This window comes from Schistocerca serialis, chromosome 3 (genome assembly GCF_023864345.2).
Source record: "Schistocerca serialis cubense isolate TAMUIC-IGC-003099 chromosome 3, iqSchSeri2.2, whole genome shotgun sequence".
NCBI classification, from domain to species: domain Eukaryota; kingdom Metazoa; phylum Arthropoda; class Insecta; order Orthoptera; family Acrididae; genus Schistocerca; species Schistocerca serialis.
The window spans coordinates 47,908,285-47,927,253 of record NC_064640.1 but is presented as its reverse complement, the minus strand read 5'-3'; the positions used below and the strand labels follow the sequence as shown (position 1 = coordinate 47,927,253).

Genomic DNA, 18,969 nt, shown 5'->3' with positions numbered 1-18,969 from the left:
ACAATCAATGAACTGTCGGAGATTAGTGGGTTATCTTGGACCTTGGTTCAGTGAATTTTAGTGGAAGATCTGGGAATGAAAATGGTTGCTGTCAAGTTTGTTCATTGAGTTTTGACTGACAATCAAAAGCAGTGTCAGGTTGAAACATTTCATGCTTTGAAACAACAGTTTGAAATTGATCCAGATTTTCTGTTAAAGGCCATTACTGGTGATTAGTCATGGTGCTATGGTTATGACCCAGAAATAAAGAAACAGGCAAGCCAATGGAAGACATAATCACGACACAGTCCAAAAAAATGTCATCAAGTCAAATCAAACATCAAAACAATGCTGATTTGCTTTTTGATGTCAAGGGAATAGTTCATTCAGAGTTTGTTCCCCCAGGTCAGACAATCAATCAAATCTTTTATTTGGAAGTCTTAAGAGGATTGCACAACAGTGTTCGTAAGAAAGGCCTGATTTGTGGCAGACAGGAGACTGATTTTTCCATCATGACAATGCACCTGCACATACAGCCATCTCTGTTAAACAGTTTTTGGCTAAAGATGGCATGGTTCCACTGCCCCATGTACCTTACTCACCTCACCCAGCTCCGTGCAACTTTTTCTTATTGCCACCCATGACAAAGAGCATGAAATGACACCGATTTAACAACACTGAAGAAGTCGAGAAAAAAAGCAATGGAGAAGTTGTCAGCCATTTCTGAAGATCTTTCAAACAGTGGAAGCACAGGTGGGACAAATTTTAGTTGTAATGGAGAGTATTTTGAAGAGGAAAAGATTGTTTTGTTAACAATTTGAAAATATATAGCTTTAAAACAATTTTTTTTTTTTGCTTCTTTTTGGTTGCCCCCTTGCATAACAAAGAAACAAATTAGCATAAGTGTGCATACAACACAGAACAAATTTGCATAAGTATAGCATAATACTTAATGACATATAGAGTCAGAAATTTTTTAAAAGTAGATGTTTACTTCATTTCATATGGCAGTGCGTTCTTTAGGGAGTCCAATTTGCTGTTCCACTGTCAAAGAACTCATTTAAACTGTACAGTGGTTTTTGGCATAGATTTTGTGATATCATTCTTCCAAATTTCACCAAGTCCAAAAACTGTATTTTAGTGTTTAGGTGCTTGAATATTTTAATAGCTACTGCTGGAAAACTGTCCCATGTCATAGTCAACAGCTTGGGATGTCTGTGTCTTCATACCACATGTGTTAGAATTGTGGATGTCACTCCTGTTGGTGAATGTTTCACGATTTTATTTCAGGTACAGAGTGAAAATTATTCTATATGGAAAAAATGAAAATTAGTTACAAACTACAGCATGCACACACTTTATTCGACATATAAACGTCAGTTCAGATATTTGGATTTATGTTATGATATGTTCAATATGCCTGTCATCATTGGAAATGAAGTGGCACAGACAAATAGCAAAATTCTGCATGGCCTTCTGAGGTGTTGAAACATCAGTGCTGTGTATGACCACCTGAATGGCCGTTTTCAGCTCAGCAACGGTTTTGGGATTATTGCTGTACACTTTGTCTTTAATATAGCACCACAAAAAGGAGTTGCATGTGTTCAGATCCGGAGAATATTTTGGCCAATCAAGGCCTATGCCAGAGGTCTTTGGGTACCTCAGAGCCAGAATGTGGCCCCAAAAGTGCACCTACATGACATAAAACACTCTCCTGCTTTGATGGGGTCACACTCCATCTTCCATGGACCACATCTTGTTGAAATCAGTGTCACTTTGGATAATGGGGATGAAATAATCATCCAAAACCTTCACGTACCATTCAGTAGTCACCGTGTCATTGAGGAATATTGCAGCAGTTATTCTGTGAGTAGACATTGCACACCACACAGTCACCTGTTGAGGGTGACGAGACTTATCAATCATGAAACGCAGATTCTCAGTCCCCCAAATGTGCCAATTTTGCCTACTGGTAAACCCATCCAAATGAAAGTGGGCTTTGTCACTAAACCAAACCATACAGTGCATACTAATTCCTATCATGATCCTTGGCCAACACTGTAGTTTGAACATCCTAACACAAACTGTTCAGAAGTTATAATAATTTTATTTCATATAGTCAATAATTGTCACCCTGTACATGAGACAGGTGAAGACATACTGACTGAAAATTGTTATCACTGCTAGACATGTGAAGAGGGGTTTGCAGTGGTCCAGTTTCCTGCTTGATGTTATGATCCTCTTTTTTTTTTTTTTTGAGTAGCAGAATTCTCTTGCAGACTGTAGTGTGACACCATAGTATTAGGCCATAGCTGAAATGGCTGTGGAACAGTGAATAATATACCATCAGCAGATACTGATCAGTTATCACATGCTTCAGTTTCCTCAGCAGGTGTATGACCCATGACGCTTTGTCACATATATGTGCATGAACCCCAGAAACTTCACAGTTCGTGCACTTTTTAGGAATCCTTTTTTTTTTATTTCTTATTCATTTTTTTAAAATTTTGTTTGTAACAACCCATTCTGTTGTAGCATCAAACAAAGTATCTACTTCTTCTTGAGTCTTGCTGGCACCAATTCCTTTCGAGTACAGGGTTGCATCATCTGCAAATTGCATGTACTGTCCATGAGAGTTTAAATCATTTACAAGCACTAGGAACAGGAGGGAGCCCATTACTGATCCCTTTGGCACACCATATTCCAACTTGTATTCACATGATAGTGCACTTTGTACTGATACAATCTGCCTTCTGTTTTCAAAATATGATTAGAGGGTTGCCAGAACAGTGCTCCAACACTATATTTACTGACCTTGTTTAGGAGCATCTTATGGGGAGTGCAGTCAAATGCCTTACTAAAGTCAAAAAGTGTCTGTGATATAGATTCCTTCTTCTCAAAGTGTGCAAACTCCAGCCACATCCAACTTTCCAGATAGGGTTGCCTACTGCCAGTGCAATGTGGGAATGATCCACAGTTCCATGTGCATGGATTTATAGATGATGCTTGCTTTACCCAAGACAGCACATTTGGGCTTTTGAGAACCTACACACTACCATTGAGAAGGAACATCAGCAGAGATTTTCTGTTAATGTTTGCAGGTGACTTTGGTGAGCAGTTCATAGGGCCAAATTTCCTACTAGCGTGACTTATTGGTAATGGGTACCTTCATTTCCTGCAACAAAAGCTAAATGGTGATAATGAAATAACTGACTAAGTCAGAGGTGAAGAGAATATAAAATACAAACTTTCATAGCAAGAAACACTCTTCTAAAAAGAGAAATTTGTTAAAATTTAATGGGAATTTAAGTCCTAAGTAGTCTTTTCTGAAAGTATTTATGTGGCATGTAGCCTTGTATGGAGACAAAATGTGTATCATAAACAGTAAAAAGAAGAAGGTAATTGTCTCTGTAAGTCCATCCTTATACTGGATGGTTACAGGACTTTAGCTGTTCAGTAGACTATAAAATGTCAAATCAAAATACCTTCAGCCATCTAAATTTCCAGTTTTGTTTTATTTTTGCTACCAGGTCCAGCATTATACTACACCATCTTCAGTCCCCTGTGTAAAGACAACAATGATAACAGTGTGAAATACATAACAAATGGGGAAGTGTAAAATTTAAGAAATCAGATTATATACAGTGGTAATATGTGGTAAAAACATAATAAAAAGCAACTGTACAGGGAGTGGCATCAAAGTTACAAATAAATTAAGGAGTAAAAAGAGAGAAAAGTTGCACAGTATATTAATGTAAACTAGGGGACCAAATATATATACATGTCATATAATAGTAAAAGAGAACCACCTAATCGGAGGTCAAAATTACATGTTATTCATTGATAACCATGGTGTCACATATTGACAAATAACCAGTATGTAATGCTGATGGCAAAACATGTGAATAATCTGAAGCAAAACAATCACAGTTGTATACTGATGAGTGCAATCTAAAGGTAAAATATTCATTTATATGTTGTCATATAGTAATAAAACATAAAGCCATTTGCTGGAGGTCAACCCCACATTAACTACCTAACTAATAACTAATAAAACAAGAATATAAAGTTATGTAAAAAAACATTTTGATGAACTAAAATGTAAAGCTAATGTAATAACACAATGAATTCCCACTAAGCAGGAAGTATCAAAATATCATTTGGAAAAAGTCATAACAAACATTATCATGAAATTGAGAAGTCTGTTGGTAGGCAGGGATGTGGCTAGGTGATATACCAAACTATAAACTATGAAGTAAGTCTAAAGACATGTGCTGCAATACATACACAGTAAATCAGAAACAAATTCATTACAATGAGAACAATGAAAGACACATACCTCTATATGACTTACAGCCACTATGTATGGTATGACAGAGGTATGTGTGACCTACAACCAGAAAAACAACTGGTTAAATGAACCTCCAATATTGATCAGATCCACTTGTCACATATTAAAAACATGATTATGAGGGGTGGGATATCAAGATACTTATGACAAGATTCTTATGAGGGCAAAAGCTATGACACGAGAAGCCATAAATGTGTTGCAGAACAAAATATATGTAATTATGTCATAGTTTACCCAAAATATCACTGTATATAATTTGATTTCTTAAACTTTACACTGTCTCTTTTGTTATTTATGTATCTTAAATTGTTATCATTATTGCCTTTACATACAGGCCTGGAGATGGCTTAGTGCAGTGCTGAAACTGGTTCCAAAAATAAAGTAAAACTGGAAATTTAGATGGCTGAAAGTGTTTTGATTGACATTCTTATTGTGAAGGGAATTGTAGCCTCTGAAATGTCATGTTATATCTGAATGTGAAGATTAGATGGTTGTTTTGGATAAAGCAAATTGGGGAGAAATAAAATTTATGGCACAACATGAGTAAAAGAAGTAGTTTGTTGATGGGCCACATACTGAAGCATAAAGTAATAGTTGATTTGATAATGATGGGATGTATGAATACAATTTGTAAAGGAAGACAAAGGCTTCACTACAGTAATCAGGTTTAAGTGGATGTAGTTTGCAGTAGTTGTAATAGCTATTCAGTTACTTTCACAGGCCAGATTAGCATGGAGAACTGCATAGTACTAGTCTTCAGACTGAAGACAACAACATCAACATCATCATCATCAACAACAACACCATGTGTGTGTATGCATCATATGTCACTCAGATACAAATGTTTACGTAACATTAATGTTTTTATTTTATTTTTTGTGTTGCTTGACTGTTTAATTTGCTTCCTGGTTCATGTTTGACAGCTGACCAAACTTCGTCTTAATTCTACCATCTTGAGTGAAGGCACAGCTGACATTAAGTTTACTTAAATTTTCTTATGTTCTGTAAATGTGTATGTGGTTATGTACAGTTCCAAATGTATATCTGTTCATGATAACAAGTAAAAAAATATTGCACATTGACTTGTCTGGCAACATACTATATGTATTTTATGTCAAAACTTTAAAATAATCAATAAAGACCCAACATAAAACAAGCTGCAGGATGTAAACAGAAACATAATAGTGCAGTTGAGAAGTACTGGAGTAGTGTAACTGGAGAAGCAGGTTTCTTTCCAAAGTCTTTCCAAAGTAGTTGCTTTTCTGCTAAGTGTTACCATGTTTTATTTATTGCCTATGTAAACACAAAAGTGTAAATTTTGACAAGTGGTAGTTGATAATAAATTCATTACATGGTACAAGGCTTTGATATCAGTGGTAATATGCATCTTGCCTCATTCTACGAACCTACAGGTTGTCATTCATAATATAGTATATACAACATGATGCATGTGTGAATGAATCAATATATCAAATTAATGAGTGTTCTCCATAAATTAAAATAAAATTAGTAGCAATAGCAGCTGTCAGTTGCAAAAAAGAAGTCTACTGACCTAGCTTTCGGCACTGCTATGAGTGTGAAATAAAACACTCAGATTGGCATGTCACATATCAAACTAAAAATCAAGAAAGAAAGCTTTTTGTGATTAAAAATTTATTGCTTGATTTTAGATTAATACATGACATGCCAATTTGGGACTTTTATTTCTGATGAAGGTACTCATAGCAGTGCCGAAACCTAGGTCAAAAGACTCTATTTTAGTGACCAAGTGCTGCTATTGCTGTTAATTTTACTTTGTAAATGGTTGCTGACAATGAAGTCAAGTTCAGAACTTTAAGTTCTCCATAAAGTGTAAACAAGAAAAGCATTTTTATTAAATACAGAAATTTCACAAAATATTTTACAACATTCTTGTTTGTTTAGACAGTATCAAAATAAGGTTACTTTTTTTACAGTGGGGTCATTTGTATGGAGTCACCTAAAAAATTTATTGAAGTCATCTAATCCAAACAGGGTGGAAATTCAAGGTTTACTACAAGATACTGACATAGGGAAGAAGTTCAGCAGTGATATAAGGAAATTTTCTCATAACTATGAAGGCTCAGTATTTGTTGATGAATATAATGTTGGTAAGTAATGTCAGAGATGTAGCAGATTAGATCTCAATTTATTGTAAATCGTGCTATTTGTTATGAAATCTGTTCTTTTGAAAACTATAACATAATTGTAAAAATCTCATTTTAGGTGGAAATTATGAAGGAAATATTATTTTTTCCCCACGGTCTTACCTTCCACGCTCAGGATCATTAAACTTGACAGTTGATTTATTTGGACATTCTATTAACATCTTAGAGGTATGTGTAACTCACTAATTATTTCGTTCATGATCTATGTTCACAATACTGTATCTTGTTAGCTATCTGTTGTGTGATAAAATGTTGATACTTTTACAAATAAATCACAGCTCCATTTAGATCTTGCTTCTATGAGCTACAGTAGGGCTGTACAGTGCATACATCTATCAATTTTTACTCAATGTGAAAAAGTTGAAGTATAGCTTAGTATCAGCACAAATGTAATTTTAAGACATAACTGAATACATTGTTTTATTTTTTTTCAATTATTTTTTCCCCTTCTTGGAAAAGGAAGTCACTAAACTTTTAAGTGGCAAAATGTTGTATCCAGCATAACAGCAAAATACATGTCAGGATGTGCTCTTTTGAAATAGTAATTAAACTGCTTAATTTGTTATCTAATTCTAAGTCCACCATGAGTTTTGGGGTGGTATATATTCATACTAATATAAATCAGGAGCACAAAATCTGTGTCACAACAGTTTGAAAAAAAAAAAACAAAAAATCTCCAAGAACTTAGCAATGTTAGCTTCTGATAGTAAACATATGCCATCAGAAGGAAGATACTTTTGAAAGGACTGGGATGCATGACCAACTTTATACCCGGCAAATAAATTCACATTTGTAGTCACTTCAGTATAAAAGTCAATTTCATGACTTTCTGCATCTACTGTACATTTACATCTATACCCTGCAAACCACTGTGAAGAAGTAAATGGCAGAATGTACTACCTGCTTCATTAAATGCTTCTTCAGGCACATGCAATCAGTCTACCTTACGTGCAGCATCTGTATTATATGTTTTACCCATTGGTCCATTTGACACTGTGTTATCCGGACTACCATCAGTTACTGTAGTAGTGTTGGAAAGTGTAAAAATAATAGCTATGTAATGTGAATCAAGGGCTATTCCAAATTCTACATCTTCTGCATGCTCTTCTGTAACCTTTTCCCAGTAGTTCATTGCATTGTCAGCCAGAACTTCAATTGTCCTGGAACTATGCCACCTCTGTGAAGTCAGTCTTATAGAGCTAAAAGAAGTATTCATGAATGGCAGTATGATCACTCTAACTGTAGAAACCAGCAAGAAATAAGTAAACAACATGCCTGTTACATCCAAATGTGTGCTTAAGCCAGTGATATACAGGGTGAATCACCTAAAACTTACGCCACATATATTGCAGAAATGGAAAGTGCTATTGATGTGTGGTTTTTACAGAAGTGCAAACATACACTTTTCTTAATGGAACAATGCCTATTGACATGAACAAACTAAAAGTACGGTACATGAGAATGTTATTTGCGTTTATTGCGAGATTTTAGTGTGAGTCATTTCATTTCATTTCATTTTATTATCTTCCTGTATATCATTTACATGATGTAGGAATTGTCACAACAAAGTTATCATACTAGTACAAGTACTACAGACATAATAATAGAATATCACTTTCAAGGCATTTTTTAAAAGTACAAGTTTAGACATACAAATTAAAATTTTTGGCAATAAATTTACACACAATCAAAGTACTCATCTACGTCATAGAAAGTTTTGCTTAAAAAGTAATTTTTAAGTTCAGTCTTAAATTTTACTTCATCTATTATTGCCTTCATGTACACTGGCAGAGCATTGTAGAGTTTTATTCCAAAATAACTTACATGCTTTTGGGTTTGTGTTGTCCTTACCCTTTCTACATACAAATTCTTACGAGTTCTAGTATTATAGTTATGGCAGTCCTCATTTGTACGTAGATTTTTCATATGTGCTCTTGTACACAGAATGCTTTTAAAAATATACAGTGATGGTATTGTATCTGCAGTTCTTTGAAAAGGGGCCTACAATGAGTTCTTGGAGAGTTATGTGTTATGATTCGTACAGCTCTTTCCTGAAATTTGAAAATATCTGTTAAGCTTGATTTAGTTTTACCCCAGAACACTATGCCATAAGACACGATGGACTGAAAGTAAGCAAAATACACTAGTCTAGTACATTCTGTACTGCATACTCTAGATAATATCCTCAATGCAAAACATGCCGAATTGAGCCTGTGGGATAAGTACTTGAGATGGTCTTTCCAGCTCAAATTTTGATCAATGTGCATGCCGAAAAACTTTGTGGATTGTACACTCTCTATCTTCTTATCCATTAGTTTTAACTGGAGTTCCATATCTTGAGTTGCTTTGCCATACTGTATATAATTTGTTTTACTTAGATTAAGTGTTAACTCATTAGCATTAAACCAATGTTGAATATATTTCAGGACTATATCAGTTGTGGTGGTTAATGATTTTTTATCATCACCTATAATTATGCTAGTGTCATCTGCGAACAACATTATTTTGGTAGAAATATTAGGATTTTTTATGTCATTTATATAAAGCAAGAATAATAAGGGACCGAGAACACTGCCCTGTGGGACACCTATTTCCAATTTCTTTGCATCTGAGACCCACTTGATTTTCTGATTTTTATGCTCTGCGATTATTTCTACCACCTGAGTTCTATCTTGAAGGTAAGATTCAAACAACTGCTTCACAACTCCCCTTACACCTATTGCCTCCATCTTGTTTAACAGAATTTTGTGATTTACTGTATCAAAAGCTTTAGATAAATCTAAGTTAATTCCCACTACACATTTTTTAGTGTTGAGACTCCTGACAATCTCTTTGGTATAGGCATGGATAGCTGATTCTGTGCTGTGGCCTGAGCGAAAGCCATGTTGATTGCAGTTTAGAAGTTTGTGAGTATCTAAGTTATTTATGAGTCTGGTTTTCATTAATTTCTCTAAAATTTTTGAAAATGATTGGAGAAGGGATATTGGTCTATAATTTTCTACCTTGTATGGATCTCCTTTTTTAAACAGAGGTCTAACCTTAGAGATTTTCAACCTCTCAGGAAACACACCTTCGCTGAAAGACAAATTGGCAATATGTACCAGGGGCTTTATAATTTGTTGGGCAACTTTTTTTATTATTGACACAGGCACTTCATCCACACCTGCAGACATTTTTGATTTTAGGCTCTTTATCACCTTTAATATTTCATTATCATTTGTGGGAGTTAACAACATACTACTGTCTACTTTTGGGGCTGTTAATTTCTCATGTTTAGTAATGTTTTTACTTAATGACACTGGTACACTTAAAAAGTAATTATTAATGTAATTTGCCAGAGTTTCATCTTTTAATTCAATGTTTTCACTATTTTTGAATACTATTTCCTGATCCTTGAGGCATTTATGAGATATTGTATTTTGAAAAGTTTGTACACTGAGACCTGTACGGCTGTGGTAGCACACACCAAAGAACAACACAAGTGCATATACTACTTACATGGGTTCTGACCGGTAATGCGGCAATTGAAAATCACAGGTTGTGTTCAAAATGTCCACCAGCAGTGGCTATACATGCTTCGAGTCAGGTACATTACTGCTGCACATGTGTTACCATTCCAGCAGAGATGTCTGAGCAGCCGGGGTGGCCGAGCAGTTCTAGGTGCTACAGTCTGGAACCGCACGACTGCTATGGTCGCAGGTTCGAATCCTGCTTCGGGCCTGTATGTGTGTGATGTTCTTAGGTTAGTTAGGTTTAAGTAGTTCTAAGTTCTAGGGGACTGATGACCACAGAAGATAAGTCCCATAGTGCTCAGAGCCATTTGAACCATTTATCTAAGCAGGTTGTAGTAATACACCACTGCATATCATCAGGTGTTGTTTTTACATCCTTGTCAACAGCTTCTTTCAGCTTTCCCCCCAGAAAAAGTCTACAGGCATCAAATTCGGGGAATGGAGAGGTCAAGGTACAGTTCTTCTGTGTCCAGGCCAATGATTTGGAAACAATTCATAAAGAAATGCTCTTGTACATCTTGCAATATGAGCTGGACAGCCATCATGTTGGTACCACAGGTTCCTCTTAGTCTGCAAAGGAACATCTTATAGCATAAATGGAAGATGGTTTATTAGATGGGTGCAGTACTTGTGTGTTCTGTCTATGAAAAATGGGCCAATGAACTTATGGTACACTATCCCACCCCACGTGTTTACCTTCATGGACACTAATATTCCACCTGAAAAAGCCAACAGGGATTGTTGACAGACCAACAGTGCATGTTTTAACAGTTTAACTGGCCATAATTGGCAAATGTGTGTTCATCACTAAATAAGATACATGATACACTTGGAGTATCCTGTTGTAATACCCGTGTACAAAAAATTAATGTGCTTCTCACTACACTTGCCTGCATCATGCCACTTCCATGTGAGATTGCACGGGAGCTAACATGTGGAACATTAATTTGCCTTCTTCTGACATCACTTGTTTCCTTTTGTTACATTGTCTAGGTGTTACACTAACACTTTCCAGTAACTGGTTGAAGAGATTGACAAATAGTTGCTGAGATGGTTGAGGCTTGTTGGGATATCTTGCCGCATACACCATGCAAAAACGAACTGCATTCTTCCTACACTTCCCCTATGCCATGAACATATTGGCTCCTTCTGGATTGGTAAAGTCCATCATCCACTCATGACCTACTGCTTGGCCGGCCAGTTTGGCCGAGCAGTTCTAGGTGCTACAATCTGGAACCGTGTGCCCGCTACGGTCGCAGGTTCCAATCCTGCCTCGGGCATGGATGTGTGTGATGTCCTTATGTTAGTTAGGTTTAAGTAGTTCTAAGTTCTAGGGGAATTATGACCTCAGAAGTTAAGTCCCGTAGTGCTCAGAGCCATTTGAGCCATTTGAACCTACTGCTTGGACTGTTACCATCATCCACTCATGACCTACTGCTTGGACTGTTATGTACTAACTGAGTAGCAAGAATTTAAACAAACATAAAAACATTGTAGCTAGCAACTGTGCAGGCTGAATGGCACAAACAAGTGTCAGTGTGGAAACATAGCACAATATGATATCTTGTAAATCACTCACACTAGACTCCTGCATCAGACAACTCTGACTTTCTAATGTACTTTCCTTTTAGTTTGTTAATGTCAGTAGGTATTTTTCTGTTTGAAACAAGTATATGTTTGGACAGAAAATACACTGTCTAAGTATTGTTACAATTTGTGTATTGGTTAAGTTTATGAGCCCCTGACTACTAATCTGAATTTTCCCAGCATCCAAATTAATCTGCCACACATTGTCTGAATCATTTACTCATATATTAGCAAATTAGTGTGGTATTGCAGTTCTCTGACATTTTCCTGTATTTATGTCAAATGAATTTTCCCAGCATCCAAATTAATCTGTCACACATTGTGTAAATCATTTACTCATATGATCAAGATGAGCAATTACTCCAAGCAGCTGAGAACATGATGCTGAATTATTTTGATAAAGATCCAAGTTACTATAAGTGCTGATGAGAGACTCATGACAAATAAAGAGTGTGTGACTTATCTCTTGTGTTGATGTACCCAAGGCCTAGAACAGAGTGAGCCTTCATGGTCTTGGGATTTTACCTGTCAACCAAAAGAAAAAGAAGTATACAAATTTCATACATTTGTTAAACAGTTGAAATTAATCTTGTGCCCTGTTGGTCTGCTGCCTTACTTACCACTCTGCTATGATTTATAAGAAGAAGGCAGGTAACTGGCAAAGCACCAGGAATAATTTTGACCAGGAAATAAGCATGGAGTTTTAGTAGCTTAGTCTAAACATTCAAATGATTAAAAAGCATATAGCCACAGTTAATCATAAAAGATCATTTATTTCTTTTGAGTTAAACAATATCTCTAAGATTAATAAATAATAAAAGGCTTATACTGACTGGTTTAATTAAAATCTTTAACATCAAACATTTATTTAGGTAATTCTGGTTCACTGACATTTACAAAACAAGCCTACTATAGTCTGGGAATTGTAATAACATTTAGTTGATAACCAACAATGCAGAACTCTAATGGTGAGAAAAAAAACACCATTAAAAATGAGCATTTAAAATGTTAAAAATGCTAATTTAAACAAGTGATAAAATGTGGTTACCAAAACTCAGGAGATGCCAACTATATACTTCGAAACATTTAAAGGCTTACCTTAGATGTACACATAAAGGGTTATTTATGGCTAAGCACAGCAGAAACTATGTTATGTATCAGTACTCCTGAAACTATCGTATAACATGAGACAAACAAAATGGTTATAAAAGATCCACAGCTGAGGTAATGATTTAGAAGATGTAATACAGTATTCAACTGTTATCATTTAACCCAAAGAGAGATAAGGAAGATATCATCGCTCACAATGAATGACAAGCAGCAATAAGAGAATGTTCAAAGCCAACTTTTTGACGAGATCTACAGAGACAATTTTAGCATCAAGTTTTCACCAGGTAAGTTTTTCCTCTGTGGTCAACCTGGAGTAACAGTTCCACAGCCATTGATGTTGTGCACCCAAAATTTATCCACTTAGGCAAACTTCCTTAAAGGTAACAGCCAGGTCTGAACAGGAGGGTCCACACCAGAAGCAGGCTCCAAGTAAAACCTTCTCAATCAGCCACAACATCCGATAATATGGCAGGTTCATGCCTCTGATTCATCACTGGTACAAGTGTCCCAACTAACACCAGCACATAATCGTGTTACTGACCCACTTAAGTCGGTGAAGAGCTGGATGCCCTGTGCAGTCATGGAAGGTAAACATATTCCTCTGAGTTAGGCAAAGATAGAATAATAGAAACTGTCAATCCTCCACTTTCCACAGGTCAGTTGTATCCCAAACCCTCAGTTTGACACATACACACACTGAGAGCATATCTTTAAATGTCTTATTAAAGTGTTCTGCGATGAGACCACTGTTCTGTGGGTGCTAGACAGTTGTCATCCTGTGGGTGAAGTTGCACCATGTTATCACCTCTCATACTAGTCCTGATTTTAAAAATTTTGTATGATCAAAGATAATCACAGTTGCTGCCAAGTGCTTCAAAATGATGTCTTCTACAAAGAACCATGTGATTTCTGGAACTTCATTTGCTGGCACATCTTGTGACTGCTTAGTGGTTGAAGTAAGCAGTGCAGGCTGCTATCCATTGATTCGTGTTGGTTGACTTTGGGAACCTCTCAAAGAGTTGATTCCAATTAGGTGGAATGATGCTTCTGCAGGCATAATTGGTTCCAGATGGCTCAGAGGTAACTGGGGCACATGGTTCTCTCATTGGCATTCCTTACAGAGGCTTTCATAGTGTCTGACAGATCAGTAGAGACCTGGCAAGTGAATTGCTGGTTGTATTTGCACATTCTGAGGAAACATCTCACATCATGAATGTGCTGATGAGTCAGAAAACCTGTGATGCTATTATTTTATTGGGATCAAATGGACTCAATTGCTATTTAGTAAGTGCTTCAGCATTTTTATTTCTTGGGCAGTGAAGAGGCACTTCTTCAGATTCAGTCAGAGGCCTGCAGTCAGAATATGGTTGTTAGGCTGCTTAGATGTTCTTCAAATGTCACTGACAAGACAAAAATGTCATCCACTTATATAAAGACACATAATCCATTGTTGAAGTTGATTATCCATCGTATGTTTGAATGTGGATGGAGCATTATATAACCCAAATGGCATAACTTTAAACTTATAAAGGCCTTCAGGAGTTATGAAGACAGTACTATCCTGGTTAGCCTCATCAAACTTGATTTGCCAGGATCCAGTCTCTATGTCCGTAGTTGATAAATACTTTTCTTCTTTCAAGTAGTCTGCAGTTTCATCAATGAGCAGCAGTGGATAGACATGTTTTTCTCTGATTTTGTTCAGTCATTGGTAGTCAATGCAGAAATGCCATGTGCCATCCTCTTTCTTTACAAGGACCACAGGAGAGGACTGAGAACACTTTGATGGTTCAATAGTGTTACCTTTCAGCATCTTCTGCCCTTCCTCCCAGAATATCTGCCTACTTATTGGATGATCCCCAGTGTTGATAAGCATTCAAAAATTGCTGCAGAATGACTGCACTCACCAATGTTTTTCCTTAGTCAGGCAAGATCCTATTGGCAGTTCGATAATAGATTCCTTGCCTGCATTGTTGGTAGTGGTAGTAGAGCATGAATCTTCTCTGATGACATTAAGCAGCTCTCCTTGGACTGGTTCAGGTGTCCCTGTGCTACACCTTTACTGATGACTGTGTGTGACATGTAGTGATCCAAAGTTCTCCTTAGCCACTAGCAGTGCTTATGATGATCACTTGTATGGAGATTTATTTTGTGAGCCAGAGTAGTTTTGTACAATTGATAAAAGCTTCACAGTCTAACTAAGAATATAGACTGACAATAGAATGTGTCTCTTTTATGACAGTGGGATAGCTACATCTTCAGCAGGAAACAATCACCAAGAACACTGTTTGTGTGTGTGCTTGTTGAAATAGCTTTGCCATTCTGGAGCTCTAATCTTCCACAGTCTGTAACTGCTTATGATGCTTGCAAGGACTCCCATCCAAAAATAACATTATGACTGCATTCAGATAAAATGAAAGATTCAATTGGCTTTGTTCTGTCATTGATATTTATCCTTGTGATACATGTTTCAGTCAGCTGTTATTCCCATTTGTGACTTTCACCACTGTTAGAAAGTCCCTGAGTTGACTTAGCATCTGGACAGGCTTGCCATCAAGGATGACATCAGTGAGATTTTCATATCTTGGTGACTGTTGTCCTTGGATAATTTGCATCTGTGGCAGCCTCACCTCCATAGATGGTCGCTTCACTTAGTTTCACTGAATGTGGTGGCTATGTAGGTGGCTGGCACCTCTGTACAGTGACAAGGAATGGCTATGTTATGTTGGGTAGTGACTGTGTCCAGGGAATAGTGATGGGCTTCATGCACAGGTCAACTGAAACAGTCTGACTGTTGTGATGGTTGAAGCCTGGTGGCATGGTAGCCATAAAAAACTTGCATCCTTTCCCTGCAACAGCACACAACATGTCAATAGTGTCCATTGTGGAAACACTCTAGCATGTTGTCGTCTGTCCCACAAGTGTTTGTTCTTCGGCAAGGCATTATACTTGCTAAAGAAGGTGGCTGTAACTGTGTCCATCAATTGCTGCGCATAAGTCCAAGTTGAGTGAGTCAGTTCTCCCTGGTGTGTTCAACTGGTCATAGAGATTAGTGCTAAAGACACCTTGACTTCAACATTCTCTTTTACCTCCTGCCATATGAGGTCTACATTAATGATTGTCTTCTATTCCTTACTCAGTCCGACAGTCCTGTCTGCTATAATATTCTGTATCTCTTTTCATACAGCCTGGTGTTTAAGAGAGGTGAGGTTGTGGTGGTCTTCCACAACTGCCATAGGGACCGCATTTGTGAATTGGTCATACCTCTTTCACCCAACTCCTTTGTGTTGCATTTCTTCAGTATACTGGCATTACTTCAAAAATTCCTCTGTTGTTGTGGATCCCTTACCAGAAGAATTTGGTACATATCTCCTGTGACTCCCTTCATTAAGTGTGAGATTTTGTTAGCTCCTGTCATATTTGGTTTCACAATGCGACATAAGGGTAAAACGTTTTGTATGTAGGACTATGTATTGTGCACATGATGTTGAATCCATTTCTTCAGTTGTTCTTCCATTATGTGTACTTGTTACTGATTGTGACTGATATTTCCTTCAGTTCAGCCTGGTATTTATTCCAGCAATTAAGTGTCTCTTTGTTGTCTCAGACCACTGCTGTGCATAAAAGCACATGTCTACCAAACACATCATATCATCTTACCTGTTATATTTGCCAGCTTGATCAAATACTTTCAGCAGTTTGCCAGGACCTTCTCAGCACATCCATAAACCACTGATGATTTCCTGATGTACATCTGACATACTGCTGTTTAGGAATCAGCTTGGCTTCTGACTACACAAACTGCAGGAATGATGTACTGCTACTATTCTGGTTCCTGTACATCTAGGTGACAGCTTCCTCATTGCCTAATTAGAGCCATACTGATTTAGATATTTTGAAGTATTGTTATCTCTACCAAACCATGTCATGTCATATCCAAAATCATATCCAAATCAAAAATCAGGGTCATCAAGAAGTACAGCACTTAGCACCAAAAGTGTGTTTCTGCATCTATATCTACATCTACATACATACATACCCTGCAAGCCATCATACCAGAGTGTTCCCTGTACCACTATTAGTTATTTCCTTTCCAGTTCTACTTGCAAATATAGAAGTGGAGAAACGACTGTCTACATGCCTCCATATGAGTCTTAATTTCTCTTATCTTATCTTCATTGCCCTTATGTGAAATGTACTTTGGCAGCAGTAGAATTGTTCTGCAGTCAGCTTCAAATGCCGATTCTCTAAATTTTATCAATAGTGCTCCTTGGAAAGAACAACACCTTCCCTCCATGAATTCCCATCTGAGTTACTGAAGCATCTTCATAATACTTGCATATTGTTCAAACCTACTGGTAACAAACCTAACAGCCCATTTTTGAACTGCTTGTCTCTTCCTTTAATTCTACCTGGTAGGAACCCCAGGAATCATACTCTCCTAAAATTCTTCCTCAAAACCAAAGTCAACCATTCACCTTCTCAACTACAATCCTAACATGCTCTTTTCCTTTCATATCACTTTTCAGCATTACATCTAGGTATTTAATTCATATGACTGTGTTGAACAGCACACTACTAATGCTATATTAAAGTATTACAGGTTTGTTTTCTTCTACTCATCTGCATCAAATTAAATTTTTCTACAAATGGAGCTAGCTGCCATTCATCACACAAACTAGAAATTTTGTCCAAATCATCTTGTATCTACAGTCACTCAGTGACAACACCTTCACACACACCACCACATCATCAGCAAACAGCCACAGATTGCCACTCACCCTGCCCGTTAGATCATTTATGTGCATAGAAGATAATAGTTGTTCCATCACATTTACCTGGGTCACATGTGATGATAACCCTGCCTCTCATGAATACTCCCTGCTGAGGACAATGTACCAGGTTCTGTTACTTAAGAAGTCTTTGAACCACTCACATTATCTTGGAACCTACTCCAATTTCTTGTATCTTAATCAACAGTCTGCAATGGGGCTCCAGTTCAAATGCTTTTCAAAAATCTAAGAATGTGGAATCTTCAGTTATAGTTTTTCATCTACATGTACATAGATACTCCACAAGCCACCACTGGTGTGTGTCGGAGGGTACCCTGTACCACTACTTGTCATTTTCCCTCCTGTTCCACTCACTAATAGAGAAAGGGAACAATGAGTGTCAGTTGTACAAGCCCTAAACTCTCATATCATATCTTCATGGTCCTTACACATGGTGTATGTTGGCAGCAGTAGAATTGTTCAGCAGTCAGCTTCAAATGCAAGTTCTCTAAATTTTCTCAATAGTGTTTCTCAAAAAGAACATTGCCTTCCCTCCAGGGATTCCCATTAGAGTTCCTGAAGCATCTCCATAACACTTACGTGTTGTTTGAACCTACCGGTAACAAATCTAGCTGCCCACCTCTGAATTGCTACAATGTCTTCCTTCAATTCGACCTGTTATGGATACCAAACACTCAAGTAGTACTCAAAAATAGGTTATACCAGCATCCTATATGCAGTCTCCTTTACAGGGGAACCACTCTTTCCTAAAATTCTCCCACTAAACTGAAGTTGACCATTTGTCTTCCCTATGATAGTTATCACGTACTCATTCCACCTCACATTGCTTTGGAATGTTATGCCGACATATTTAAATGACTTGACTGTGTCAAGCAGGATACCAGTAATACTTTATCTGAACATTACAGATTTGTTTGTTTTTCCTACTCATCTTAATTAACTTACATTTTTCCACATTTAGGGCTAGATGCCATTCATCACACCAACTGGAATTTTGTCTAAGTCATCTTGTGTCTTCCCACAGTCACTCAACATTGATACTTTTCCATTACACCACAGCATCATCAGCAAACAACTGCAGAGTGCTGCCCACCCTGTCTGTCAAATCATTTATGTATATAGAGAACAACAGCAGCCCAATCACAGTTCCCTAGGGCTCCCCTGATGATACCCTTGTCTCTGATGAACACTCACTATTGAGGACAACATACTGCATTCTATTATTTAAGAAGTCTTCAAGTGACTCACATATCTGTGAACTTATTCCATATGCTCATATCTTTGCTAACAGCCTGCAATGGGCACCATGTCAAATGCTTTCCAGATATCTAGAAATATGGAATCTGCCTGTTGTCCTTCATCCATAGTTCTCAGTATATCATGTGAGAAAAGGGCAAGCTGAATTTTGCATGAGTGATGCTTTCTAAAATCATGCTGATTTGTGGATATAAGCT

At 37.1% G+C, this 18,969-nt stretch overlaps 1 protein-coding gene across 1 annotated transcript in view; it reads left to right on the top strand.

Annotated features, from left to right (window-relative positions):
- Positions 1-18,969, top strand: part of LOC126469699 (apolipophorins) — a 738,135-nt gene that overhangs the window by 111,872 nt on the left and 607,294 nt on the right. Inside the window, exons 12-13 of the mRNA XM_050096873.1 lie at positions 6,286-6,459; positions 6,575-6,684. Of these exons, the coding sequence (XP_049952830.1) occupies positions 6,286-6,459; positions 6,575-6,684 (284 nt within the window). The remainder of the gene's footprint in view (positions 1-6,285; positions 6,460-6,574; positions 6,685-18,969) is intronic.